Genomic DNA, 25,543 nt, shown 5'->3' with positions numbered 1-25,543 from the left:
GTATATACGTACGTATCGAAATCGTTCGAATCTTCGTCTATTGATTGTAGAAAATTATCGATGAAAGATGATCGAGTCGTGAAACACAAGAAGCTAATAATTTAACGACATACTGATTTGTAACTATAACGATTGCTGTACTATGTGTTCTACATTGATATTCGTTATTATCGTTGCTTAGAAAGCGATTTAAAGTGAAAGAAGATTATTACGTTTTGTTTCGTAGAAAATATAATGTATTAGCGATATATGTACTTATTGCGACATGTGAAATCTATCGTCCGACGGTCTATTGACTATTACTACTTTCGATAAAAGAGAATACTCAAGGAGATGCTTCGCGAATGCATTTGCGCGATGCTTTCGCGATCCCTACTAACCTGGATCAATTTATCCCTGCAATAAATAGACAATGAATTATCGATTGATGCGAAATAATCTGCGTAGTTGTTTATTCAGTTTTATACCCAATAAATTCTCGAACAAATGTATACGCAGAATGCACGAGAAAGGACGCAGAAATTGAAACGTCAACAGATAAAATACGATGTACGATGTACACAATCGCGCGTGCGCGCGAAGGCTGTTTCGTTTATTGCTAATATAAATACCTTTCTTTTACAAAGTCGAATTTGCGCAGTAGTTTCTCGCATAACACGCGTAAAAAATATCGGCCAACCGAGACCAGCGACGGAATATTGCTAAAACGATACTAACGAGTCCGGATCGACGAGTCGTGAGCGAATGGAAGGGAATGAACAAAAAAAAAATTGGACTCTTCCTCGTCGTTACTCGATTATAACGATTAACATTTCGCTCACGACTATCACTTTTTTTCTTCTTAATCAATAAAGTATCGTGTTCCTTGTACACTGTACTGTAAATACACGTACAGAAACGTATAACTTCGGTTACATTAAAGTAGACGTACTGCCGAATAACCTCGTACTAATTTGTACAATACGAGAACTTAGAAATTTGGCAAGAATTCTATCCCTGTGTAACCAATCGAATGATCGATCTTTCAACTCCAGGCTTTGTCATGTTTACTAGCCACATTCAACGAAGATTACACACCGATCTCACTAATAATTAGGAGGACAATCTTCGTGCAGGTGTCTGTTCACGTTGTTTCTGTTGCTGTTGTTGCTGTTGCTGTTGTTGTTGCTGCGTATAAAATCCAAAAGGACGCGGATCATCGGACGTAGATGAAAAACACGCAGTTGTACTCGGTGCTGACATTGATGTTGGCGAATGTACAGACGAACCAACGACTCTTTGCAACGATTTATGTTGAGTTACACTCGAGATCGTTTGATGAGATCGTAGTGGAACGGGGAGAGGACGTTGCACTTTTTTTCCATGATGATGCCCACTAGGGATACGATAACCTTGATGTCCTGGGCCACTTGGTCTCAATCTAGGTCGACCTGGACCACGACGAATTGCTGCGGTTCCGCCTCTACCTGGTAGAGGACCCAAAGAACCGACTGGACCTAAAGGCCCTACAGTGCTGGGACCATCACCCTCGGTTGATCCTGTACATCCTTGCGTTCCTATAACAGTAACCGATTCGCAAATATTTATGACGTATCACGAGATATTTCGTGTTTTAATAATATCACCCAAAAATATTGATCACTTGGTAAAAGATAAGTAAATAGGTTTATGTAAATCTGCTAAACACTATCGAGATTGTATTATGATAATTTTGAAGATTGCAACGTCAGTTTTCTCGACGGTAGCCCCTTTAAAATATCAGACTACAGATCGATTTATTCATCGAAAAGAAATATTGTAGAACCATTCGGTTCGTGCCAAGGCATCTTTTCTCAGCATTCGTAAGATCCGGAGGGACAAGATATAGTCTGGAATAAAAAGAAAAGATTGAGAAATATAGCGAAGATAGGGGAAGGCGGGTGGAGCGACAGGGTCGAAGGTCAGTAGCCGCACGAGGACATAGGAGGAACGTGTCTCGGCTGCCTTCTCCTCCCCTACTTTCCTTTCTGTATAGTCCTTTCTTCCTTATTCCCATCCAAATCCTTACGCATTCCATGGCACGTCCCAATCCAATCCAATTCAAATTGTTCTCCTCGACATGGAGGACTCTAAAGTGGACACTCGACGATGGGAAAGAGAGGAAAAATGCGAATTCGTGAATTTTCGATGAAAGCACGGATCGATGTTACTCCTTGTTCTGATTACATTAAATCGATTTAATGGAACGATTTATTAACTGAGAGAGAGAAAGAGAGAGAGAGAGAGAGAGAGAGACAGACAAACAGACAGAGTAACAGAGATAGAGAGAGAAAAAAAAAGAAAAAGGTAAAAAAGAAAATATGCGATATTTGTTTTGCCAACGTTTGTAATTGTGAAAAATTAACAACGAAGTAGCTATTATCGGGCTAGACAAAGGGAATGAGAAAAAAGGTGGGAAAGGAGCTTGATCAATGATTGAACGCAGTTAAGATTCCATGGGATAATATTGGAAGGATAGGATAAGGAAGGGTTGAGTCAGCCGGACCGGCGGCATTCCGCGAATCCTCGCGTTCCATTCGCTTTCAGCTATGTCGAATCCACCGGCAGCTTCTTTGTGTCCTTCGTTCTCTATCTCGCTACGCGAGAATTTCGCCCACACGTGCTTATATCGAACTCTCCTGGTCTTCCCGTACCGATACAAAGAAAGATAAATAAAATAAGAAAAAAAAAAAAAAAAAAGAAACAGATCGTCCAAGAACGTTCAATAAAATTTAGCGACTAATTAGTTACTTACCGGATTAGTTCTTCTCTTTATCATCTTGTATCGTTTATACTTTTGCAAGAATTTTTTTTTTGTTTTTTTTTTTTGTTTTTTTTTCTTTTTTTTTTTTGTTTTGTTTCATTTCAAATCCAAATCATTCTAAAATCTTTTTCTTCGAACATTCATACTTACATATGCTTACTTCATCGCCCGGTATAGAAAAATAATAAAATCGGAATGTACGATGATACGATGCGGTACGATATGGCACGGTACGGTACGATACGGTATGGTACGAGTTGGCGACAAAACGCGACGGAATAATTCGCAAATCCAATAGCTTTTTCACATTTATTTGCATCACGACAATACATTTCAATATGAAGGATTACGTAAATGAAGCGGTCACGATAAGGACGTTCGTGGTAGGTATTTGAACTATGAACGTGTCTCAATCGTTGATTCGGCTTCTTTTAGAACTTGTATCTCTTGCAGTATAAAAATTAATATTAAAATACTTATTTCATAATTGCTTAATGACGGTCAATCAGAAGTAATTTAAATGACTGATCAAATTTAAAAAAAGGATTTTAAAAAGCTAAATATAATCAGATAAATAAAAGAAAACATTGATAAAGATAGAGAGAAATAGAGAGAAAGAGAAAGACAGAAAGAGAGAGAGAGACAGAAAGACAGAGAGAAAGATAGATAGAGAGAGAGATAGAGATAGAGATAAAGATAGAGATAGAGATAAAGATAGAGATAGAGATAGAGAAAGAGAGAGAAAGAGAGAGAGAGAGAGAGAGAGAAATTGGGAAAGATATAAGCAAGTTCCGAAAACCTAAGAAGAGCATCGATCACAGCTGTCGCCTTCGCTCCGCACCTGCTATTGTCCGTTCGCCTTCCAGTCAACGACAAGTGAGAAACCGACCCCTTTCCTTTTCGTGTATGTAGCACGAGCATACGCGCAACATACCGAATCAACTTCGGTCCACGTGTCGTTACGTGAGATCATTTACCCGTCTTGTTCCTCCTTCGAGTCAGCCGCTCATAACACGATGCACCGAGAACAAAGTCTGCTGACAAATAAGATTGCGTTGATCTCGAGTGCATCAACATGTACCACGACATCATCATCATCATCATCATCATCATTCGATTCCTCTCGCGAAATGCATTGATTTTTTCCATTTGAAAACTTCTCATAATTTGTTATTTTTTTTTTTTTTTTAATTCCTTTAAAGCTTCTCTTTAGACTATTTTGTTTTGTTTTTTCTGATCCTTATTATTCACTCGTTATTTGACTCTTTAAAAAAAAATTTATCTATTTCTCTTTATTGTAAAGATATGGACCAAGCGAACTATTTAAATGGAGCAGGAAAAATACGATCGTAGGAATGAGTCATGACACTTTCTCCATAGGGGTAAGAGGAAAATGGACCGACTTCGAGAGGGTACTTTCGGATTTTGCCCTACCGCTAAACTCTAAACGTTCCCCTCGGCACTTGTGCGCACATGTGCTCGCGAGGGAATTTCGTTGATCCACAATTCTATCGAAGGGATATATGCGAATATGGGCCCATGGGCGTATTTCGTCTGTGCACTGCAAAATCCCACGAGAACCTGACCAAGTGTGGAAATAAAGGACAAGAGAAAGAAAGAGAGATGAGAGAGAGAGAGAGAAAGAGAGAGAGAGAGAGAGAGAGAGAGAGAGAGAGAGAGAGAGAGAGAGAAAGAGAAAGAGAGAGGCAGACAGAGAGAGAAAAAAGGGGACTTAAGCAAAGGAACTGATAAAGTATAAAAGAGTCAGCCAGGGATTAAACCTACATTAAAACGAGGGTGCGTCACGAAAATGCATTTTCACGAAACTATGATTTCATCAAGCATGTTAAATCGTATAAATTTATATGATTCTGATTGCGAGTCCGTTCGTTCTTTCCTAAATTATCATTTTATAATCCAAAGGATATATTAATCATCAATGAGAAAATTTGTAAACGATTAAATAATTTCTCTTTTAATAGGAATAAAATCTTACCATGTTGCAAAGATTGATCACCCTGAGAAGATACACTGCTGACTGTCGTCGAAGATGATTGAGACGAAGTGGCTGTACCTTTCGACGAAGAGTGGAATAAGAAAAGGCCTCTACCCTTTCCACCGACTGGTCCACCTCTTCGAGAACCCCGTGGTCTTCCTCTTTTACTAGTACCACGAACACTTGGTCGTATTCGTCCGCTAACGTTTCCAGTCATTACAAAATTGTGACCAAGGTGTGCAGATTTTGTCGATTCTCCAAATTGATTAACGCAAGATTGTCTGGAATCAACGTTCGATCCTATCACAGGACCATCCACGTCGACGACTAATCCTTCATTGCTCGTTTCGTCCTGTCATTGCAAATTTATTTCTTATATAATGAGAAGTAGATATTTATCGTAAATCAATTTAATTATACGAACCTCTGATTTGATTGGACTAGCAGGAACGCTATGTTCTTCAGGAATGTCGACTTGATGATTGTTCTGATGATGCGTTTGTATCGAATTTATTACTTGTTTATTGTCATTCGAATTAACTTGGGAATTATCAGTGACTTTATCACCATTAGTATCCATCAAACATAGTCTCTTCGAATCATCATGCGAAATCAATGACTTTGACAAAAAAAAATCGTTAGAATAAGGACGTAGTAAAGATAGCACGTAATTGTTTCGTAGAAAAGAAAAAGGAAGGGAAAGGTATATGTATAAGCGATAAAAGAGAAAGAAAATATAATGGAAAGAAGTGCGGGTGATAATAATGTAAGGGTGTCTGTCTCACCTTGACCGGAAACGCGGTTAACTTCCTCTTCCTGTCCCTCTCCTTGTGGTGCAGGTTCGACTCAAGGCGAGTCTCGTCCACGTGCGGCTTTCTCTCCTCGCTTCGTTGGCTATCTAAAATATACGGACACAAACTTATACGTAGATATGTACCACATTCCGTTACTCCTCTTATTATTATTCGTTATTAAGGCATTAGCATAACCTAACGAGCATAATAGTATCGTGCATACCCTTCCACCCAATTTATTCGTTCATCATTTCTCGTTCAACGATCCACGATATGTTTATAATGTATAATATATTTCTATTCTATATATATATATATATTTATATAACGATAAACGGAAAGACACAATGATAATGAGTGTTAAAGAATATTCTTTCAATTTATAATTATACTTACATTTCGCTTCAATCTCCTCATCATCCAGTAAAAGTGAAACTACCTCCTTTGGCTTGAGAGTATCCGGCTTGAAGTTCCCTCCGCTTATTACCATACGTTGTATCTGTAAAAAAATGTATGTTAGAAAAAAAAAATATATATATATATATATATATATATATATATATATACGTAGAAATAGCAGAGTGTAAATCGATTAATCCGTCGAACAAACCTCGCTCTTTTCACGCGCCCGTTGTAATATTCTTTCTTCGATAGTTCCTTTACAAATTAATCGATAAACAGTAACTTGTTTAGTTTGTCCTAATCTGTGAGCACGATCCATGGCTTGTTGATCCACTGTTGGATTCCAATCACTATCGTAAAATATTACCTATAACATTATTTCACTTATTAATAGAAAATTTTTAAAAAACATGGGAAAAAATGTTTTTTAATTGGTAATCACGTACCGTATCCGCAGCAGTTAGATTAATTCCAAGACCACCAGCTCTGGTGCTCAAGAGAAAAACAAATATGTCTGCTCTGAAAAAAAAAACAAACAAACGTAAGATATCTCTTTTGCTTTAGACTAGAAATATTTGTTATTATTATAAAATCCATTTCTGTTTACCTCTTTTGAAAATCCGCAACCATATCGCGACGATCGGAAATTTTGGAAGAACCATCCAATCGCATGAACGTATGCTTCCTATGATACATGTACTCCTACGAAATTAAATTCACGAGTTTATTATTAATTAGATTAATTGAAGAAAAGAAAAATTGAATGTTCATATTACCTCTAGTAGATCAATCATTTTTGTCATTTGAGAATATATAAGAACGCGATGACCTTGTTCTTTTAAACGTCGAAGAAGGCTATCAAGAACAGAAAGTTTTCCTGCGTCCGTTACTAAGGTTTGTTTGTCTAGAACATATTATATATTATGTGAGAATGTTTATATGAAAAGTTTATATATGTAATTTACCATTACTTACATATAAACGAATATCTTTAATATATATACATGCCTGGCACAATAATATTAGACCATCCATTTATTGGATTACATGCAGATAATCCACCAAGTGGCTCATACGAGAATGTAGATGTTCTATGTCTTACACGCATATTTGAATTATCTTGTGATTCAGAAAGAGAAATTGCCCTTTCGTAACCAAACCAAAGTAAAGTCTGGCCAAATGGTCCACCACAATCTTCGTGCCTTTTCCATGCACATGCAGCAGAACTATTGCTAACGTATAACTTACGAGGATTCGCTTGAACCTATAATGCAAGATAAAACGAGAATAAGATGTTTCGTAATCAATATAGATTGACTAAATACGTCGATGTAAATATATATCTGACCTTGGGATAATTGTCACAGACAAAAGCAGGGATAGTTGTTTGCTGACAATATCTAAAAATTAAAGGGCGTGGGAGATGAGGATGTTCAGGTAACAATGTTAATTTTGTCTCTTCGCCTTGTTCTGCTTTTGTAGAAGACACTCCCTTCTATGACGAAATAACAGTGATAGAATTACAATATACATTTTTTAGTTTAATCATTGTTAAACCAGTAATATTTAAATATACTTGCTTTTAATATTTGAATAGCAGTTTTTTTACTACTACGCAGTATTCTATGAGCAACTGTTTCTGGCATTGAATGGATAGTATGTGTAGTATGTGTGTATAAACCTTCTCCTTCAAGTATTTTTTCCGTAAAAATAATATCACTTATTGTCTGTGACGATGCCTCTATTTTTCTAGGTAGCAACAACATTTGATCTTTAGGTATCGCTGGTCTATCATCTATATACCAATCATCCCAATAACGTATCATTCTCATCTTTCTTTCCATAATCGTTGTAAGACATAATCTGTTTACGAATATGATGTAATAAAGTAATCGATTTATTTTTTACTAATCTATTTATCTAAAACGTTCATTGATTTAATTGGAAAATTACATACCTAAATAAAATACCAGTTATAAATATTTTATTTAATTCCATTGGAGATATATCAATAAATCTGCTGAATGAAAAAATATTTCCATGTAAATTGCTTTGACTTTCGCCATGAAGTGCTTTGTGAATATACTCGGTAGCAAATATAAACAATTTATTGTACAATAAATGATCTTTGGATGGTAAAGCAAGATGCAAAAGTCCCTCTATATATAATAATGCTGGCATTTCAAAAGATTGTGTACACATAAAAAACGGAGATTTAGCGTCTCTACGCTCAAAAAGTTCGGGATGATTACAGACCTATGAAACATATTTTAATAAGATTTTTGTTTAGGTTTCATAATATATATATATACTTCATCATGTTGATCAGTATATCTACCTTACGGAACTGCATGACTAGATTCATTAAATTGGAAGTAAAATTTTTATCGTTCGGAGTTGTATCACCACCACCAACTGTGTAATGAAGTAAGTCCTCGATACGAATCTTTTTCTTCAGTGCTGTATGCAACAAGAATAATATACCAGTATAAAATGTATTTACATAAAACAATATAACAAATTAACACACCTGAATAAAGTAATTTTTGACGAGTCGTAAGCGGGCAATATACCATTACTTCGATTTTATCAGACAATTCATTTTCAACATCCTTTTTAATTCTTCGTAACATAAAGGGCTTTAAGATCATGTGTAATCTCGATAAATGCTCTGATTAAGAAAATATTCATTAGATCATGCGACGTCGATTAAAAATTTCAATCTTTAAAAGTAATTTTGGATCAAAGTAACGACTTACTTTCATCAATTCCAGTTTTATTTTCAGCATGACTTTCAATATCTTTAGAAAACCATTCGTTAAATTCATCATGAGAATCAAATAAAGTTGGCATTATAAAATGTAGTAAAGCCCATAATTCAGCCATACTATTTTGTATAGGTGTACCACTTAATAGTAACCTATTACGGCAACTAAATCCAAGCAATAATTTCCATCTCATACTGCAAAGAAAATACATAGAATGTAATAAATGAAACGAAGTTCTTTCATTACTCTTATACTTTTTCAAACCTCTCCAACTCACTATAACATACCTGCTAGTGCTTTTTATTGCTTGTGCTTCGTCTAAAATCATATACTGCCACTTTATTCTATTAAAATATTTATAGTCGGTAATAACTAATTGATAACTTGTTATTACTACATGAAATGATGCTTCTTTTGTATGTAAATCCTTAGTGTCCCAAAATTGTCTTAAAATTTTTCGTTCTTGTGGATTTCCCCAATATGGTACAACTTTAAAAACTGGTACGAATCTTGCCATCTCTTGTTGCCAATTATGCAAAGTAGAAGCCGGTGAAATAATCAAAAATGGACCCCACACAGCTGTAAATTGTTATTTTCAATTTATTTACATATCAGAGAAAAATAAAACTCAAGTTTTATTTTAAATAGGCTCACAATATCTCTCGGCTACGTGACACAAAAAAGCTATAGATTGAACAGTTTTGCCCAAGCCCATTTCATCAGCTAAAATTCCACTGATTCCCTACAAAAAGAAATTTGATTTTGTAATAATGATTTAATTACAAATTTTTAAGATATACATGCATCAAGAATTTGAAGAATATTTTAGCAATTTGTATATTCTAACTTGACGTGAAACAGACCTGATCATATAAATTGGCTAACCAATTCATTCCTTTCAATTGATAACCCTTAAGATTTCCTTTAAAAATAGTGGGTTGAGGATGTTCTAAATTTTCAGGTGTATCGCTAAGACGTAATTCTTGGGATGCAGCTGCTGTATCAAATTGTTTTGTTCTTGCTTTTTCATTATCAAATGCCTCAGTAGCATTTTTTTTCGCTTTCTGTTTCATAACTTCGCTATAATTTTTAATTCAGAGAAAATTAATAGATCGAATATTTCTATTCTAAAGTAATTATTAAATGATGTGTACCTATCATAGTCATCTATTCCTATTAATCTAGGATTTTTCTCTTCGTCCAATTGATTTAAGATTCTAAGTTGTTCTTCTGGAGAAGCTTTTCCTAATTTTCGGGACATAAAGTGGGCATATAATTCAGTTTGAGTAATAAGAAAATTTAATTTCCTTTGTTGACGCTTAGCCTGTTATAAAATAAATATTATAAATCATTTCACATTATAAAAGCAGATAAATCAGTAAGATTTTTACATCACCTCTATAAGTTCGACGTCCATTTTACGTTGTTCTTCGGCTTCTTTTTCTAATCTTCTCCTAGTTTCTCGTTCAACGCGATCATATCTTTTCCAATAAGATTGCATTTCCCTTGTCAATCTTTTTGCTCTCCAAATGGTTTCTTTCATATTTTTTTGTGACTGTAAAATGATTTTACATATACATAACGATATGAAAATAACAATGTGTAATAATAAGATAAATTATATTTTACCTGCATTGCTTTTTGTCTCCAATATTTCATACAATGTTGAGCTACTTTTTTACAACTTATTAACATTTCCTTATGATTATTCGTTTTCGCTCTTTGCACTTTTCCAAGTTCCTTTTTAGACATCATAACCCATATTTTTCTTCTTCTAATCGCCATTACCTCAGGACTTTTATTGTTATGTTTTTTGCGACCTCGCGGACGAGGCTGATGTCGCATTATTGCTTCCAACTCTGCTTCATCTAATTCTTCCTCTTTAGGTATTGTACGATCCCATTCTTCATCCAAATAATCACCTTCCTAAATAATTTATGAATGATTATACGATAGATAGTTTAATGAACATTGGGAAAAGAAATATCAAGTTATACATACATGATAATCTTCGGATGGTCTATGGCGAGGAATTTTTTCCTTCTTAATTTTCATGACTTTTTTCTCCGGTTTCTTATCTTTCTTTTTTTTGTTGCCAACTATTAATTTTTGATGTTCTAAAAATCTATCATAACTGGATAATAAGCCAGCACTATAATATTGATATTGTATATTCTGAAAGAAAGGATATTACTTTACTATTGTCATTCAATATACGTATTATTACATTACTTATTTTAAATCTTACTTCAGGTTTCTGATAAAAACGTCCTTGATATTTTTTACGCAATATGTGAAATTTAAGCATTTCTTGAAAATCTTCTTCCGTAACAGGACCATCTGTATCAGAACCAGATGCTGAACTTTCAGAATCGCTCAACAATATGTCTTGCAACCACCTTCTTTCTTCACCCACGCTTGACATATTATACAGTCTTAATTTATTGATTCTTTCTTCTAAAAATAGTTTTTAAGCTCAATATCAAACATTTAAATTATAAATGAATATAATATCAATTTTTTAAATTATAAATACCTTCTTTCCTTGTCAGTACGTCATCAAGATAAGCATCAGATCCGTCAGAGGAATCAGAAGACATTGATTTGTCATCTTCACTACAATAAAATAGAAAAATAACGAATATAATGTTCTTATATTAGACCCAGCTTAAAAAACATAAAACTATACCTAGCATGCTCTTGAAATAGATCATCGATTTGTCTTAAGAATGGTTGAATGTTCAAGCTACGTTCTAATCTTTGCAAATGCAATGGAGCAGCCATTTCAGCTTCTAGCCTCATTGTACCCGTTCTATCTGTCATTACCAATCCTTATAAAATCCAACGTTCTATGATAATAATACATATGTTAGAAATGATGAAATATTAATATTTCATAAATTTCTTTCATAAAAATACAACTATATATGAATGTATTTGAAAATAAAGTTACTTTGTTAAATAAATATATAGAACGTCATTATCCATCTATATTACTCTAATTCTATTTCTGAATTTCTTGAAGAGTAAAATAAAAAAAAAAAAAAAAAAAAAAAAAAAAAAAAAAAACAGGTAGCAAGATAATGCAAATATTTTATCTAATTTGTATGTATATATACATTTCTGTACAAACCCTATACAAATCTCTGTGGTTATTTTGCATTTCAATGTGTATAATATAAGTACTATTGATGATTCTGCATCATAGCATTTTCGGTAGCCATAAAAAATATTTAAGTAGCTTGTAGATTCATGTAGCAAAATAAGATTTCTTTTTCCGTTTTGCTTTAGGAGAAACAACTATGCGTTTACTCCTTACTGTATTGCCACAACGTTACACGTATTTTTGTAATTTCCTGTAATGGACAGAACATATTAAAGGCGTATTATTTACGCACATGAGATCGTGTGTCGCTAATTTCATTATATAAGGCGAATGACATGACGAATTGCATAGATGCGGTTATAATTTTGCGAAATATTCGATAGTTTTGGATCACCTTCTGTTTGGTTAGAAGAGCTTCGTTTATTTCACACGTGATATAGAATCAACAGCAAGGTAATGATTCCCCTTCTTCACATTGAAATTGGATATGTCGGTTGAAGGGAAATGCATAATAGAAAGAAGCCTAGAGAACGCAGACATTTGCCGTGCCATAAAACCAGGGCAGGGATAGGGCATATTGTTAGCCACCATTTTTGTTTTCAGTAGATGGCGCTAATTTAATCGACATGTCGGTGATTCTTGACCATGGACAAGCTGTAATAAAGATTTGGTAAAAATGAGAGAGAGAAGGTTTTAACAAAGTTACATTTTTTATCATTTGTCATACACTTTCATATAAAAGTCGATAATCGTATACGAAATCGACGATATATAATGCTTCTTCATTAGATATACTGTAACTTCACAATGAATCGATCTTTCCAGAAACCAGTGGTATACCTTACCGACCTCTATGGCCATCTTTTTTATACACAATCGCTAAACTACTTTATCGTATTTCAACATCCTTTTTTTGATCGATGTTACAAGCTTTACTGATTTTGAATGATTACATAATTGAAACATATTGAAAATATTTCTTTTCGATGTTCTCTTTTTTTCATGAATCCTTCATTAAAACAATTTTCCGTTTCATACCAAACTTTCTGTAGATTAAATTTCGCGCTTCTTTCGTACTACGTATATCCTTGAATATTGAATACGTTTCCGTAATTTTACGAAATAGATAATTGATTTGTCTTCTTCATATTTTGTATAATAAAAGTATAATAATTAATAAACTAAAAAGAAATCAATAAAGAAGTATCAAATAATAGAAATTTCATAATTTTACGATAAGAAGGAAGTATATTCGATCATATGACGCACTACTGAAATAGAGAATTAATTTTAATTAAAGCAAGTTAATAATATTTTTACGAACAATATTCAATTTCATAGAAAGCATTTAATAAAATACATTTTTATTTCTCTATTAAATTATTATTATATTTGAATATTAAGGTAGAAAAGTGGCGCTAATTATATCGTTAACCGGATGTTAGTGTCTGTCGTCGAGGGTATAGGCTGGGTGTAGCTTCGTTTTCCGTTATGCGAACCCCGTTTTGTTTCCGTTGTTACAACGAACCGTCTTGCTTCAGACGCCGATCATTACTTCTTCCAGTAATTTCAGTGGCGTTGTATCGTAAAAACTGCTTGAGATCCGTGTTAGAAAATAATAGTTCATTCCATTAATATTCAGGTAAGTTAACACATTTTTCTTTTCTTTTTAAACATTGGACGTAACAAATTAATGAAATAGACAATTCGTTCTAATTATTTCGACCTTATGCTCGCCGATATACATAGCTATTGCTGATCTTGCATCTTCTGTATTGCCATGTTCGATATTTTACCGAATATTAATCGTTGATATTTTTTTAATATTGTTCTTTTTTGTTGCCATTGAAGCTTAGTTTGTCAATTATTTCGTATCCGATGTCCAAGCAATGGTATGATAAAGTTTATTTTTTTTTCTTTTTTCTTTTCCTTTCTTTCTTTCTTTCTTTCTTTCTTTCTTTTTTTTTTTTTTCCTTTTTGTTAATAGTATCGTAGATCTTTTTTCATAGCCATGATTGCAACAGGAACACTCAGACGCAATTAATGTTTTGTTTACTTCTTCTGGAGATTTTAAACCGACTTCGATTATTTGTAAACCATTCTAGTATGACGTATGTACACATACTTGTGATCGTCCGTATCTGTATATTAAAATAGATACATATGTGTATATATAATTCTAGTATCGAAGAAAGAGAACGAGATATGTACCGTTACGTTGAAAGTACTACTACTACGTACGTTAACTTGATTAACGGTACTTGCGTTCCCGCCTAATCTTTTATCATCGACAAATTTTAACAATATCAAACAAGAGTGTATAAGTAAATAATGATCAAGCATTCAAGTACTTGGATATTATTCACTTTTATACTCGATAACAATATTCGCTCATCAATATGCTGAGTAATGGGGAATGCGATATATATGATAAAATAGCACATACATAACATGTTTATTTGCAAACTGGTATACAATCATTTTATATATTTATATCATCGTATATGAACTGCTTTGTGAATAACTTTTCTGTAGTGTCTGTACTTCTTTAGTGTAACAAGTTTGTGCTTGTGTAAAGCAAACGGGACTATGTTTGTAAAGTGAGAGACCTGTACGACAAATTTGTTAAGGTAGGATACTGCACAAAGAAATTGGGATGCTTAATTTTTAAAAGCATCATATGAAAATAACAGTTTGCACTTCAGTCAGAATTGAAAAAAAAAAAAAAAAAAAAAAGACAAGGAAAAAGATATTTTTTACAGTCTTTGTATTGTCATATGAATAAATAGCAGGTTTTTAAAGAAGCCTGTTATGTATGGTGTTTTTATATTTTCCTTTAAGAATGAGCACCCGAGTATTCGTTGGTGGATTAACATACCGGGTGAGAGAGCGCGACCTTGAGAAGTTCTTCCGGAAATATGGTAGAATCAAGGAGGTCGCTATGAAGAATGGATTTGCCTTTGTGGTAAGTCTAATGAGGTACAATTGTTTTTTTTACAGTATGGTAGGGACAAGAGTCTATGTTGGGGGACTTCCATACGGTACCAGGGAAAGAGACCTTGAGAGATTTTTCAGAGGCTACGGTCGTTTCCGAGATGTCCTTATCAAGAATGGTTATGGTTTTGTTGTAAGTACAAATATCAAGTAAAACATAGAAATTCTTACACTTTGTTGCTCAATTTGGTCCAAATAATAAAATTTTATTAAAATTCGATATTTTTTTGAATGTGATATTTAATTACATTGTTTTATTTCATTTATCTTTATTTTCTAATATTTTATATTTCTTATCGAATATATCATTTTAGATTTTACAATACATAGAAAATAAATGGAACTTGTTTGTATTGAAGCATATTTATTTATTTATTTATTTATTATTTTTTTATTTTTCTTTTTTTTTTTTTTATTTGTCTAATTTCCTGGGCCAAAAAGAGTTTAATGTGTTAAGTTATAAATATAACTCAGTTGTCTGAGTTGATGAGACCTGACCTGAGTCCCGAGCACTACACTATGGCTGTTTAGTGGAGTGGAAGACTTTTCGTCGATTATTCTGCAAAGAGTTTGTAAGTTATGGATAGAAAGAAGAAACTAAAAATAGACTCAATTTTTACAAATTTATTTAATAGTAATATCGAATTTGAAGTATCATAATATTAGTTAGAATTTGAATTTGAACGTTATGGAATTACATTTATAAACTACAAATGTAATTAATATTTCCATTTAATTTCAAATAAAAACTATATTACAAATATATAATTTCACAAAACTGTACAATCTTGAAATGCCAAAAGGATATATTGTATTGGTTATTATCAAAAAATATAACTTGTTCACAGGAATTTGACGACTACAGGGATGCCGATGATGCTGTATATGAACTAAATGGAAAAGAGCTATTAGGAGAAAGGTAATAGACATATCAGTAGTCATCTTCTTATGAATGTATTTAAAAGCAAGCACGATAAATTTAAATTAATTATTAATTAGAGGTGAAGGTGACATAATTTGCACGAATGAATTATTTTTTAATATAATTCTTTTCTCTAACATAATTGTTGAAGTTTCTATATTTGAACATTTTTTAAGACAAATAATTATATAAATAATGCAGCTTGAATACTCTTTAATAATTTTTTAACTGTTACACGTCTTGAATTTATCATAATCGATGTCATTCGAGTTACATCTTATTATATTTCTGGTAATATATGTATTTTTTATATAAACGATATATATATATATATATAAACAGCTACAACATTAGCAGTTTTTAAAAAATATTACACACATGTAAATTTCTTTTAATCATTAAACATTTTCAATAGTATATTAAAAGTTACTCGATATGTAATAAAATATGAACTTGATCATATAAAATTTGTACATTCTTGTGCTAATGTTGTAGTATCAAAATAGATGAATTCATGTTAAGAAGCAATGGCATTAAAATTGATTAAAATGGAATTAATTAAGAAGATTGATTAATAATTAAAAGAATATTTTATATAGAAACAATATGTGCTATTGCTTCTGCACAATGCAAAATACAGGCATATAATTGTAATTGTTTTGTCTCATTGGACGATTTTTTGCTTGTAAGCTTACGTCTTCAGTAAACGGCGTCTGTCCTCCAACTTATTAATTGGATTTATTCCATAATAAGAGTGCATCTTAAAAGCCGATGTGATTTGCCGCCATTTTGAACAACTTCCATCAATTCCCCGATTACAAAGTTCTTCCTACATGCATCAGCCTTTGAGTAATGCATATCGCATGATATTATAGAACAGACGAATATAGATTAAGACGTTAGATATGCTTTTTCATAATTTCTTTGTGATCCTGAACAATGGTGTAAAAAAAAAAAAAGAGAGAAAAAAAAAGAAAAAAAGAAAAAGAAAAAGAGCAAAAATATCTCAAGGACTAAGCATAACATTATGGACGATGGATCACGATTAATTACGAGAAAGCCTTATGATTAAAAAACGAAGAACTTAGATCGGCCATAAGTTGCATTAGAAGAAAAAGCAGTTAGATTATAGGGGGACGGAGAGAAGCGTGAAAGGGGACAGCGCCTCAGAGACTGGACGATAGAGAGAGAAAAGGGAAAGGTGGATTATAATTGAACGGATATCGAGAGAAGGCTGAGGAATGGAAAGAAAAGGAAAGAAGGAAGGAAGGAAGCAGCCTTAGAGTAAGAATTAGTTGAGGACTTAGGCGGGGTTTTGTTGGGTGTGTTTCAGAGTGGCGGTGGAGATAGCACGGGGTGTTTCAGGGAGGCGAGGCGACCGTGGCTACGGACGCTCACGCTCCTGGAGAGACAAGTAAGCATATCCAATGTGTCTTGTTACAGAATTACTGTAGAGAGGGCCCGGGGGACACCTAGGGGTAGTGACCAGTGGCGCTATGGTGACTCCCGTGGTGGTTATGGGGACTCGAGGCGATCTGCGTAAGACACGCTATCCTTTTTTTTATTTTATCAGAGCGATCATAATCCCCTCCTCCCCTGCAGGCAGTCAACTCAAAATGTGCGAAATCTCGGAAAGCCTTTAAGCCTTGGCTTTTGAATACGTTGCAGTTTTTTTCCTTGTATATATTTATATACAGATATTTATATACGTATATAACAAGTCTTTTCCTTTTTGTCTTCGTATTTCTTTTTCTTTTTTCTCTAAAGCTTCATATTTTCACTGACTAACAATACGAACGATTTCGCACATCGCCCGTACAGGGAAGAACGTAACCTTGGATATGATAAGCTCTAATTTAGAGAGCATAGTGACAAACAGAGGCGCGTTTATTACATAAAATTACATTTGTGCTTATTTAAAAAAAAAAAAAGAAAAGAAAAGAAAAGAAAAAACAGAAAAGAAAAAAAAAAGAAAAGAAAAAAATTCGTTTAGTCGATAATTTCAACTTTTTTAAATCGGTTGTCTTGGATTTGACTGCTCTCCCGAGTACGTCGAATAATCGCTTTGATGCTAGTGTGCACACGTAATATAGCATAATGCCTAGTGATACCCTCCCAGACATTATGTTTATTGCTCGTAGATAAAGAAGAGAATTAGAGAGCGTGGGAGAGAAAGAGAGGGTAAGAATGATAGAGTGAATGAATTAATTTAAAGAAAAAATAGAAACTGATGACAAACCGACGGACGACGGACGATCACGTCGACTATAGACCAATAGATGGACGAAAAGGCTGATAAAAAGAAATGTTAGATGGTTGTGTTGTTGTATGAATAATGAGCGAGGTATGTTGTATGAATATGTATGTATGTGGTATGCTTGTGCGAAGCGAACGAGATAGGGAAGAGTGTGCGTAAGACAGAGACGGATGAAAGAATATAATTGGCGACTAATAGATGTGTGGTATTGTGTTTGTTACAGCCGAGACGATATGCGGCACGACAGGTACGCTATTGCTGCATTTTGAGTAGATTTGATTCGATTGGAACAGGTGATTGATTGTGTGCCTGAGCAATGAGTGCAAATCTGTAGTTATTTGCTGAAGGTTTTACCATCGATCCGTTATTTCTGTTCACATAAGATCCCTTTTTGCAGAGATAGTGTGAACAGAAACACGAGGACTGCATCTAGCTACAAGCAATCATTGCCCAGGTACATACATCCAATGTTACGCTCTAAAGATACATCTTTATTTATTCAATTTTTATTGTAATATTGCATTATTCGTCATTCTTGCGTTTTTCGTTAAATTTTTCGCTATATTAATGTAAAGTCAGGTCCAAGACAAACCTGCTTGTTTTAAAAGAGTCATGCAGATAATACCAATTTATTTTCCTTTTTTAGATATGGACCACCAACGCGCACTGAGTATCGCCTCACCGTGGAGAATCTGTCAAGTCGTGTCAGTTGGCAGGTAAGCTGTATATTTACAATTTTTATACTTATAAATACTTCAACGTGAGTTTGATTGCTACTCGAGGTTCCAGATAGAGCAGTGCACCCGATGTGTTCATTATATCATAACACAAGGCTCTGTATTTTCTATCCCGAGTCGAACCAAACTTACTTTCTGCATTAGTATTAATATTTTATATTTGCTTTTCTTTTATCGCTTTTATGTTCGATTACACATGAAAGAACTCTCTCTCGTATTCAAAGATGTACATTTTGATCAAGTAAGTCTGTGGCATTCAAAATGAGATCTCTTAGATATGGATGAACGTTTCGACGCAAGATACGAGGCCGATACTTTAATAAAAAAAGACACACACACACACAAAAGTTACATCAAACAGAGATATAAGAGGAATTGCAAGAAAAGGAAAAAGAAGAGTATTTTTCACGATGAGGAATATATCGTTATATAGAGATGATCTATGGAAGAGATATACATTTTACAGATAAAGAAATACTACTAGAGGATAATATAACTCACGCATCGTAGACGTTCTGTGCTTTCTTCGCACGAAGAAACAAGGCTAAGGAAAAACCATACGGAGAAGAAGATTCATATACGTTGCCAAGGGCAGTGTGCAAAGTGTGCGAGCGATGTGGGAAATACCAGGACGCATTCGAGATGTTGCAAAACTATAAATCAAGAAAAATTCTATTCAAAGAAATGTTGGGAGACGAGCAGCAAAACGCAAATCATTTTGCGTATTTATATATATATAATATATATATATGGACCAAGTCTTACTTGATCAATTTACATTATATAAAATATACGTCTGTCGTTGCACTTTCCGGATGATTGGTTGTCTCTTTCGCTGAAAAAAAAAAAAATAAATAAATGAATAAAATGAATAAAATAAAAAAAAATAAATAAATAAATAAATAAATAAATAAAAGAAAAAAAATTTCTCGATCGGTCGGTCGGTTTTTGATAACTCTCGGACGTTACTTTTTCAATTTATTATTTTATTTACGTTCGGCCAGCAGTTGAGAAAAACAATAAAATTGATCTTCTTTCCGAAGAGCCATTTCCTCTTCGCCGAGGAGGGGCGACCGGTAGGGCCAATAGACTGATGATGTGCGATGATAGAGATGACAATGGGCCCGCCTTGAGGTCAAGTGACACCAGATTGGTTTCTGAGGTGTGTCCCGGGTGAGAGAGAGAGCCGCGAGAGACACTGGGTACACCTACTACCTATCTACCACCTACTACTACTTGCGCACAGTGATACGTGGTGAAACCCAGTGATACGCCCCAGTGATATATTCTCTTACATACTTCGATCCTTTCATCGTAACCACTGGGGGAGCGTCCGTTCGTCCGTCTGCAAGCACGAACATACCTTTGACCTACTTTTTTCTATACATTGGAAATAACTGTTTTACAGTATTTACTTATTACCACCTTTATCACCAACGAGTCATGATTTTATCCTGTATTACAAAACCGACATTATTACTTACTACTACTACCACTACCACCAACACTACTACTACTACTACTACCACTACTACTACTACTACTACTACTACTACTACTACTACTACTACTACTACTACTACTACTACTACTACTACTACTACTACTACTCCCATCCAACATCATCATCGTCATCACCATTACCACTGGTACTACTCTTCTACGACTGTTACTGCTACTGGTACGGCACCAATCTAGCCATCTAGTAAGTCAGGCAGCAGCCACCCATGAGAGGGCATACATGCGGGCCGAAACCCGAACCAACCGCGACTGCGCCACACAGATCCGTTCGACCCGACCAAGCGCCCTGCGTCTGGCCTTTCTCTCTGTCCGTAAGCAAGGTGGTGCCTGGGCCCAAGGTAAATGCGTCACCTTAAACGAGTGTACTCTTCTTAGATATATATCTACTATATCTATATACACTTACACACATGATAATGATTATTATTCATATACATTGTCTCATTAACTTTTTTTACTGTGCACCATAGTTCAGTACCGCTATCGGTATATATCATGTATATGCATATATAAAATTATATACATGTATGCATATGTACATAGATGTATCCATTGATAGTTTTTGGAATTTGGAGCCCTGCACACGCAAGAGACAGGAGACAGGAGACTTATACATAGATATGACATTACTGTGCTCGAAATTAGGTATCCATTCGTTATAGAATAAGACACGTGTTAACTACATTCACTAATCTCTCTCTTATTTTTATTTTTTTTTCCCCCTTTTTTTTTTTCTCTCTCATACTTGATTATGTATATGAATATTCCTGATAATCGTATACTGTTGTCATACGCAAATTGTACCCTTTAAATTCTGCATCAGTCGTGTAAGATTATTCAAAAGTTTTTACTTGAAATCTAGAAATAATATCAACTTTTCTTTATGCAAGACAATTTAACGACAGAAATTCAAGTTTTTTAAATATAAATAAGAACAAAGATAATTTCAGAAAGAAAAATATAGACGAATCTCAAAATGGGGGAAGGATTGGCTATACTCCCTCGTTACGTTGCTCTGTCTTCCATTTGCACAAAGAGGTATGATGTCATTGAAAAAGAGAAGCTACCGTGGATCCAAGGATACACAAGGACCCCAAGTTAGAAACAGCGAAAGTTTTACTGGTGTTCATGAACAAGAGTTACCTACAGCATTAAGCCGTACCTGGTTCCCACATATGAACAAGCACAGATATCGATGAGTTACCTGATGAGAAGATGCTACTAATATTTTCTATGAATATCAAAGAAAGAACTGCAGGAATTACGAATTGAAAAAAGAGGGAAGTCATTCTATGGACAAAAGCTGCCATATAACATTCACCAAGGGAATATCAATGAAGTTTGACTTGTTCAAAAGAACGATATTTGGAACTTCGGAGTCTACGTTTGGCCGATGTTCGTCGATGTAACAAGATCCGGTGTTATAATCGTCTTCCCGTTACGATGATTTTACTTTATTTTGCGATATAAGATAGACTTGGGAGCGATCACTGGTGCGGTGGACTTCGTTTACAGTCTTTTCTTCTTCTTCCTTTTTTTTAAATATTTTTTGTAACAATATTAAAAATTCATTTTCACATTTTTGTGTATTTCAGTGATGTTGTTGCAAAGCAGTATATCTTGAATAGACAATAGTGATGCTGTATCCTTAAATTTTGTTTTATAGGCACTTCACAGGTTTTCTTTTTTTTTTTTTTTTTTTTTGCAATAGTTAGAGATTCTGCATCATGTTTGTCATAAGGCTAAATAGAAAGGTTATTGTAATTTATTATCATGTATGATCAACTGTGAGCCACTTTGCAGAAATTTTAATGAAATTATACACGTGTGTGTGTGATTTAAACGCACTAAAAAAAGTACAAGTTTTTTCTTATAAAGATCAAGAAATTCTTTCTGCAAAGTGGAGATATTTAGAAAATGGATAATAATAAAATGTATAAAGCATTGAATTGCATAAAAAGAAAGGTTGCATCAAATGCAGATACTAAATTCGAGCACGTGATCTTCAACATTATTCATATGTGAAGATACAGATAGATGATAGGTCATGATACATTGTTTTTTTTCTTTAGGATTATATTTAGGTTGCCTTTATAAACGGAAGATCTCTAATAGGATTATAATGTAACAGTGCACAGGATACATTTTAATCTTTGCGATAAATCAACCTAGGAACACATTCTAGTAAAGTTTAATCGCAATTATTATTTGTAAATTTTGCAGCTGTTTGAATTACTTCGATATATTGATTATATTTTTTTATGTAACGCTTAGGATTTGAAGGATTATATGCGACAAGCTGGAGAAGTGACCTATGCAGATGCACACAAACAACGCAGAAATGAAGGGTAATGTTTGCAAATCAATCCTACGCTCGTTATATTGTTACTTGTATTTTGAGTCTTGAATATGATTGATAAAGTGTTTATTTTTATTACAGAGTTGTAGAATTTGCTACATATTCAGACCTGAAAAACGCTATAGATAAACTAGATGACACAGAATTGAATGGACGTAGAATCAGGCTTATCGAAGACAAGAGGCGCGGTCGTCGTTCAAGATCTTCGAGTTCGAGATCCAGATCACGATCGCGCTCTCGATCTCGTCGCCGATCCCGCTCCCGCTCAAGGTATAATCGTCGTTCTCGAACCCGATCAAGGTACTGTCGGGGGCGATACAAGTCTCCTACTTATTTTTATGTTATTTATTATTCCTTACGTCTTACGTATTTGTTTATCATTGCATTAGAGTCCTAAATATTTTAGTTATATCATATACACATATATTTAAATAATTTTTTTTTATCTCATCAGAATCTGCTTATGTCCTATATGATATAAGTAGATTTTGTTTTCTTTTTATACGTATATATATATATATACATATACATAGTATATAAGCAATTATTCTAGAAGTGCCATTTAATTCCTTTATATTGAAATATGTATATCAAAAGCTATTATCCTTAATTGCACTTATTTCATTTCTTTGATTAATCAGGAGCCGCAGGAGCTCTCGTAGTCGCAGCCGACGAAGCAGTCGTTCTAAATCAAGAGCACACTCAAAATCTAAATCAAAATCCAAATCCAAGTCCCCCGAACGTAGTCGCTCACGTTCAAAGTCAAAGTGAGTATCATATTGATAATTTCTTCTCGACGTCTAGCTTTTGTATTTGAAGTTTTATCGAATCAAATCACATCGTGTCATTCGTTCATATATTTGTCTTTGTTTGTTTCATTTCTTGCGTACTTGTTGATAACTTCATATTCCCATTCTGATATTGGCAGTGCTTTGGGCTGGGTACATGCCTTGAGCTCTCATGCTTGTTCACATATAAAGCGCATCGATCTTGGAGAAAGAGTTTCTTTGTATTTCATTAAGTTTTTCTCTTCTTTATTTGAACTATAATTTTACAGATCAAGAGACCGCTCAAAGTCGAAATCTAAGTCAAAGTCCAAATCCAGATCTCGTTCTAGGTCCAAGGCTGAGAGGTCAAAATCCAGGTCGCAGTCCAAATCAAAAGCCAAGTCTCCCTCAAAGTGAGTCTTTCTCGCTTAAATTGAATGTTGCACTTTCGTGTCTTTATTGTAACGTAATGAACTAATAACATGCGACACAGAAGTGCAAATAGTTAAATTGGATGTAGTAGCGCAAGAAATAAAATATTGTGTTTTAATTAAAATAAACTTTCGGTTTACACATTGTTTTGTTATATTATTTTATAGGGATAGATCCAGCCGCGAACGATCGAGAGGCGACAGGTCCCGATCTCGATCAGGAAGCAAACATAGCAAAAGTCACAGTCCCTCCCATTCGCCTATGAACGGAGATAAATCGCCAGAAAGCAACAAACAAAAAGTTGACTGAATGATGAAAGGATTTTTAAACGGAACTTAACGCCAATCTTCCGTTATTTTTCTTTTTCTTTTCCTTTTTTTTATATTGATTCATATTCAAGAAGCCGATTTGATTTAATTGATAGCAAATATACAGACTCCATGATGTTTTTGAGCATCATGTATGACGAAAAAAAATGTGTCCTATACATTTTTCGACAGAAAAAAAAAACATTAAATGCTACAGCATTACCCGCCTACATAATTGGCTTGAAAGTAATATTATATTTAATTAAACCAATTCAGTATCATTGGTTCTCTGTTTATTGTAAATTACACAAAAACATTTTATAAGCCATCTCACAAGTATCTAGGAAATTAAGGTTTCTTTGTACCTTAAACGGTCTCTACACATTTTGGATGTATCACCGTATACATAACATAGGGAACCCCTTATAATGGCTTTTTGTATATATTCCTAAGAGTTACTTTACACTAAGAAGATAATATGTGATGTGTATTAAATTTTAGAAATAAGAAACATCGGATTATCAATAAAGCACTTGTGTCAATCCATTTTTTTAAATATTCTCGCAAGTGTTCCCTTATGTTTCTTCATTTCAAATGTAGTTTGGTTTCAATGTGAGATAACTAAATAAAGTGCATAATATTCTTCTATTTTGTCAATGTATTCTATTAGTAACCTATTAGTATCATTTTTTTTTCATAAAATCCAAAATTAAATCAATTTTAAATGAAAATGAAGTTACGATCAAAAGCTATATATGATATAAAACGATTAAATTTTACGAATGGTTATAGCGTAATGGTTTTATACGTTAAAGAAATTATTGATTCACATGAATTTATTCGATTTATTGAGAGATACGTGTATCCGATTTACAAATACATAAAATATATAATTCAGTTTGTCATGGAAGTAAGTTAATTGAGAAAATGTATTTATTTCGTTTTCACGATACGACCTACATGTATTTTTGTGACCAAGTATCCCCGCAGTCTGCCACATGACGCGCAGCTGGAACGATGACGATGCGATGAGTCATCTCAAGCCATCAACCCTCATCTTCTGATATCCCCCTATATACCGCAAATAGTAACAACGGTTTCTTCCACGTCCTTAGTAACGAGAAGTTAAATCTAGAACCAATGAATACTAACCCTTAGTAACTAAAAATAATCAGTTAGCATCAAGCTCTCTCGAAAGTATTTCCATTCTTTTTACACATATCACTTTTTTATTTTATCAATATGTAATTGAGAATAATATTATATAATAAAAAATGTTATTCCGATTCGTACAAGGTAATGATACATCATTGAAAATTATACTTATTAATAATTTCTTATTATAAAATATCAATATTATAATTAGAATCACATAAATAAATCTTCAAAAGATTGTGG

The 25,543-nt window shown here is 33.8% G+C and overlaps 2 protein-coding genes across 23 annotated transcripts; one reads left to right on the top strand and one right to left on the bottom strand.

Annotated features, from left to right (window-relative positions):
• Positions 1 to 435: 435 nt before the first annotated feature.
• On the bottom strand, positions 436 to 12,712 carry LOC122628145 (chromatin-remodeling ATPase INO80). Of its 6 annotated transcripts, none has more exons than XM_043810071.1 (29): positions 12,578 to 12,712; positions 12,243 to 12,502; positions 11,876 to 12,098; positions 11,432 to 11,591; positions 11,279 to 11,358; positions 10,991 to 11,199; positions 10,744 to 10,917; positions 10,372 to 10,668; positions 10,139 to 10,297; positions 9,897 to 10,066; positions 9,606 to 9,822; positions 9,397 to 9,484; positions 9,030 to 9,321; positions 8,734 to 8,936; positions 8,505 to 8,645; positions 8,313 to 8,434; positions 7,932 to 8,230; positions 7,555 to 7,837; positions 7,323 to 7,469; positions 6,983 to 7,238; positions 6,751 to 6,878; positions 6,582 to 6,676; positions 6,421 to 6,493; positions 6,183 to 6,341; positions 5,969 to 6,071; positions 5,564 to 5,676; positions 5,203 to 5,397; positions 4,779 to 5,130; positions 436 to 1,556 (listed from the first exon to the last, which is right to left on the bottom strand). In XM_043810071.1, the coding sequence occupies exons 4-29, from the start codon at positions 11,563 to 11,565 to the stop codon at positions 1,093 to 1,095; spliced, it is 4,953 nt and encodes a 1,650-aa protein (XP_043666006.1). In that variant the 5' UTR covers positions 11,566 to 11,591; positions 11,876 to 12,098; positions 12,243 to 12,502; positions 12,578 to 12,712; the 3' UTR covers positions 436 to 1,092. The 6 variants fall into 6 exon arrangements, with proteins under 6 accessions (XP_043666006.1, XP_043666009.1, XP_043666008.1 ...); XM_043810074.1 differs by having other exon boundaries at positions 5,203 to 5,265; XM_043810073.1 differs by having other exon boundaries at positions 7,323 to 7,466.
• Positions 12,713 to 13,331: 619 nt separating this feature from the next.
• LOC122628147 (serine-arginine protein 55) lies at positions 13,332 to 24,793 on the top strand. Of its 17 annotated transcripts, none has more exons than XM_043810091.1 (12): positions 13,332 to 13,490; positions 14,849 to 14,975; positions 15,691 to 15,761; positions 17,208 to 17,303; positions 18,245 to 18,268; positions 18,419 to 18,475; positions 18,668 to 18,737; positions 22,554 to 22,627; positions 22,720 to 22,908; positions 23,280 to 23,405; positions 23,756 to 23,818; positions 24,005 to 24,793. In XM_043810091.1, exons 2-12 carry the CDS (start codon positions 14,850 to 14,852, stop codon positions 24,144 to 24,146), a joined length of 1,038 nt encoding a protein of 345 aa, XP_043666026.1. In that variant the 5' UTR covers positions 13,332 to 13,490; position 14,849; the 3' UTR covers positions 24,147 to 24,793. The 17 variants fall into 17 exon arrangements, with proteins under 17 accessions (XP_043666026.1, XP_043666020.1, XP_043666022.1 ...); XM_043810085.1 differs by having other exon boundaries at positions 23,696 to 23,818; XM_043810087.1 differs by having other exon boundaries at positions 22,720 to 22,938.
• Positions 24,794 to 25,543: the final 750 nt, after the last annotated feature.

This window comes from Vespula pensylvanica, chromosome 3, assembly GCF_014466175.1.
Source record: "Vespula pensylvanica isolate Volc-1 chromosome 3, ASM1446617v1, whole genome shotgun sequence".
NCBI classification, from domain to species: Eukaryota; Metazoa; Arthropoda; class Insecta; order Hymenoptera; family Vespidae; genus Vespula; species Vespula pensylvanica.
Note: the sequence above shows the minus strand (reverse complement) of the source record. Positions and strands in the feature narration are given on the sequence as shown.

Bases quoted from the DNA above. Each gene is read 5' to 3' on its own strand.
- LOC122628147 (XM_043810077.1), top strand. From the start codon at position 14,850: ATGGTAGGGACAAGAGTCTATGTTGGGGGACTTCCATACGGTACCAGG. The intron at 15,762-17,207 runs GTAATAGACATA...GTCTTGTTACAG, and splicing joins AAAGAGCTATTAGGAGAAAG to AATTACTGTAGAGAGGGCCC. The intron at 23,819-24,004 runs GTGAGTCTTTCT...ATTATTTTATAG, and splicing joins AAAGCCAAGTCTCCCTCAAA to GGATAGATCCAGCCGCGAAC.
- LOC122628145 (XM_043810071.1), bottom strand. From the start codon at position 11,565: ATGACAGATAGAACGGGTACAATGAGGCTAGAAGCTGAAATGGCTGCT. The intron at 11,200-11,278 runs GTATTTATAATT...AACTATTTTTAG, and splicing joins CGTACTGACAAGGAAAGAAG to AAGAAAGAATCAATAAATTA. The intron at 5,131-5,202 runs GTTCGTATAATT...TTGCAATGACAG, and splicing joins CTAGTCCAATCAAATCAGAG to GACGAAACGAGCAATGAAGG.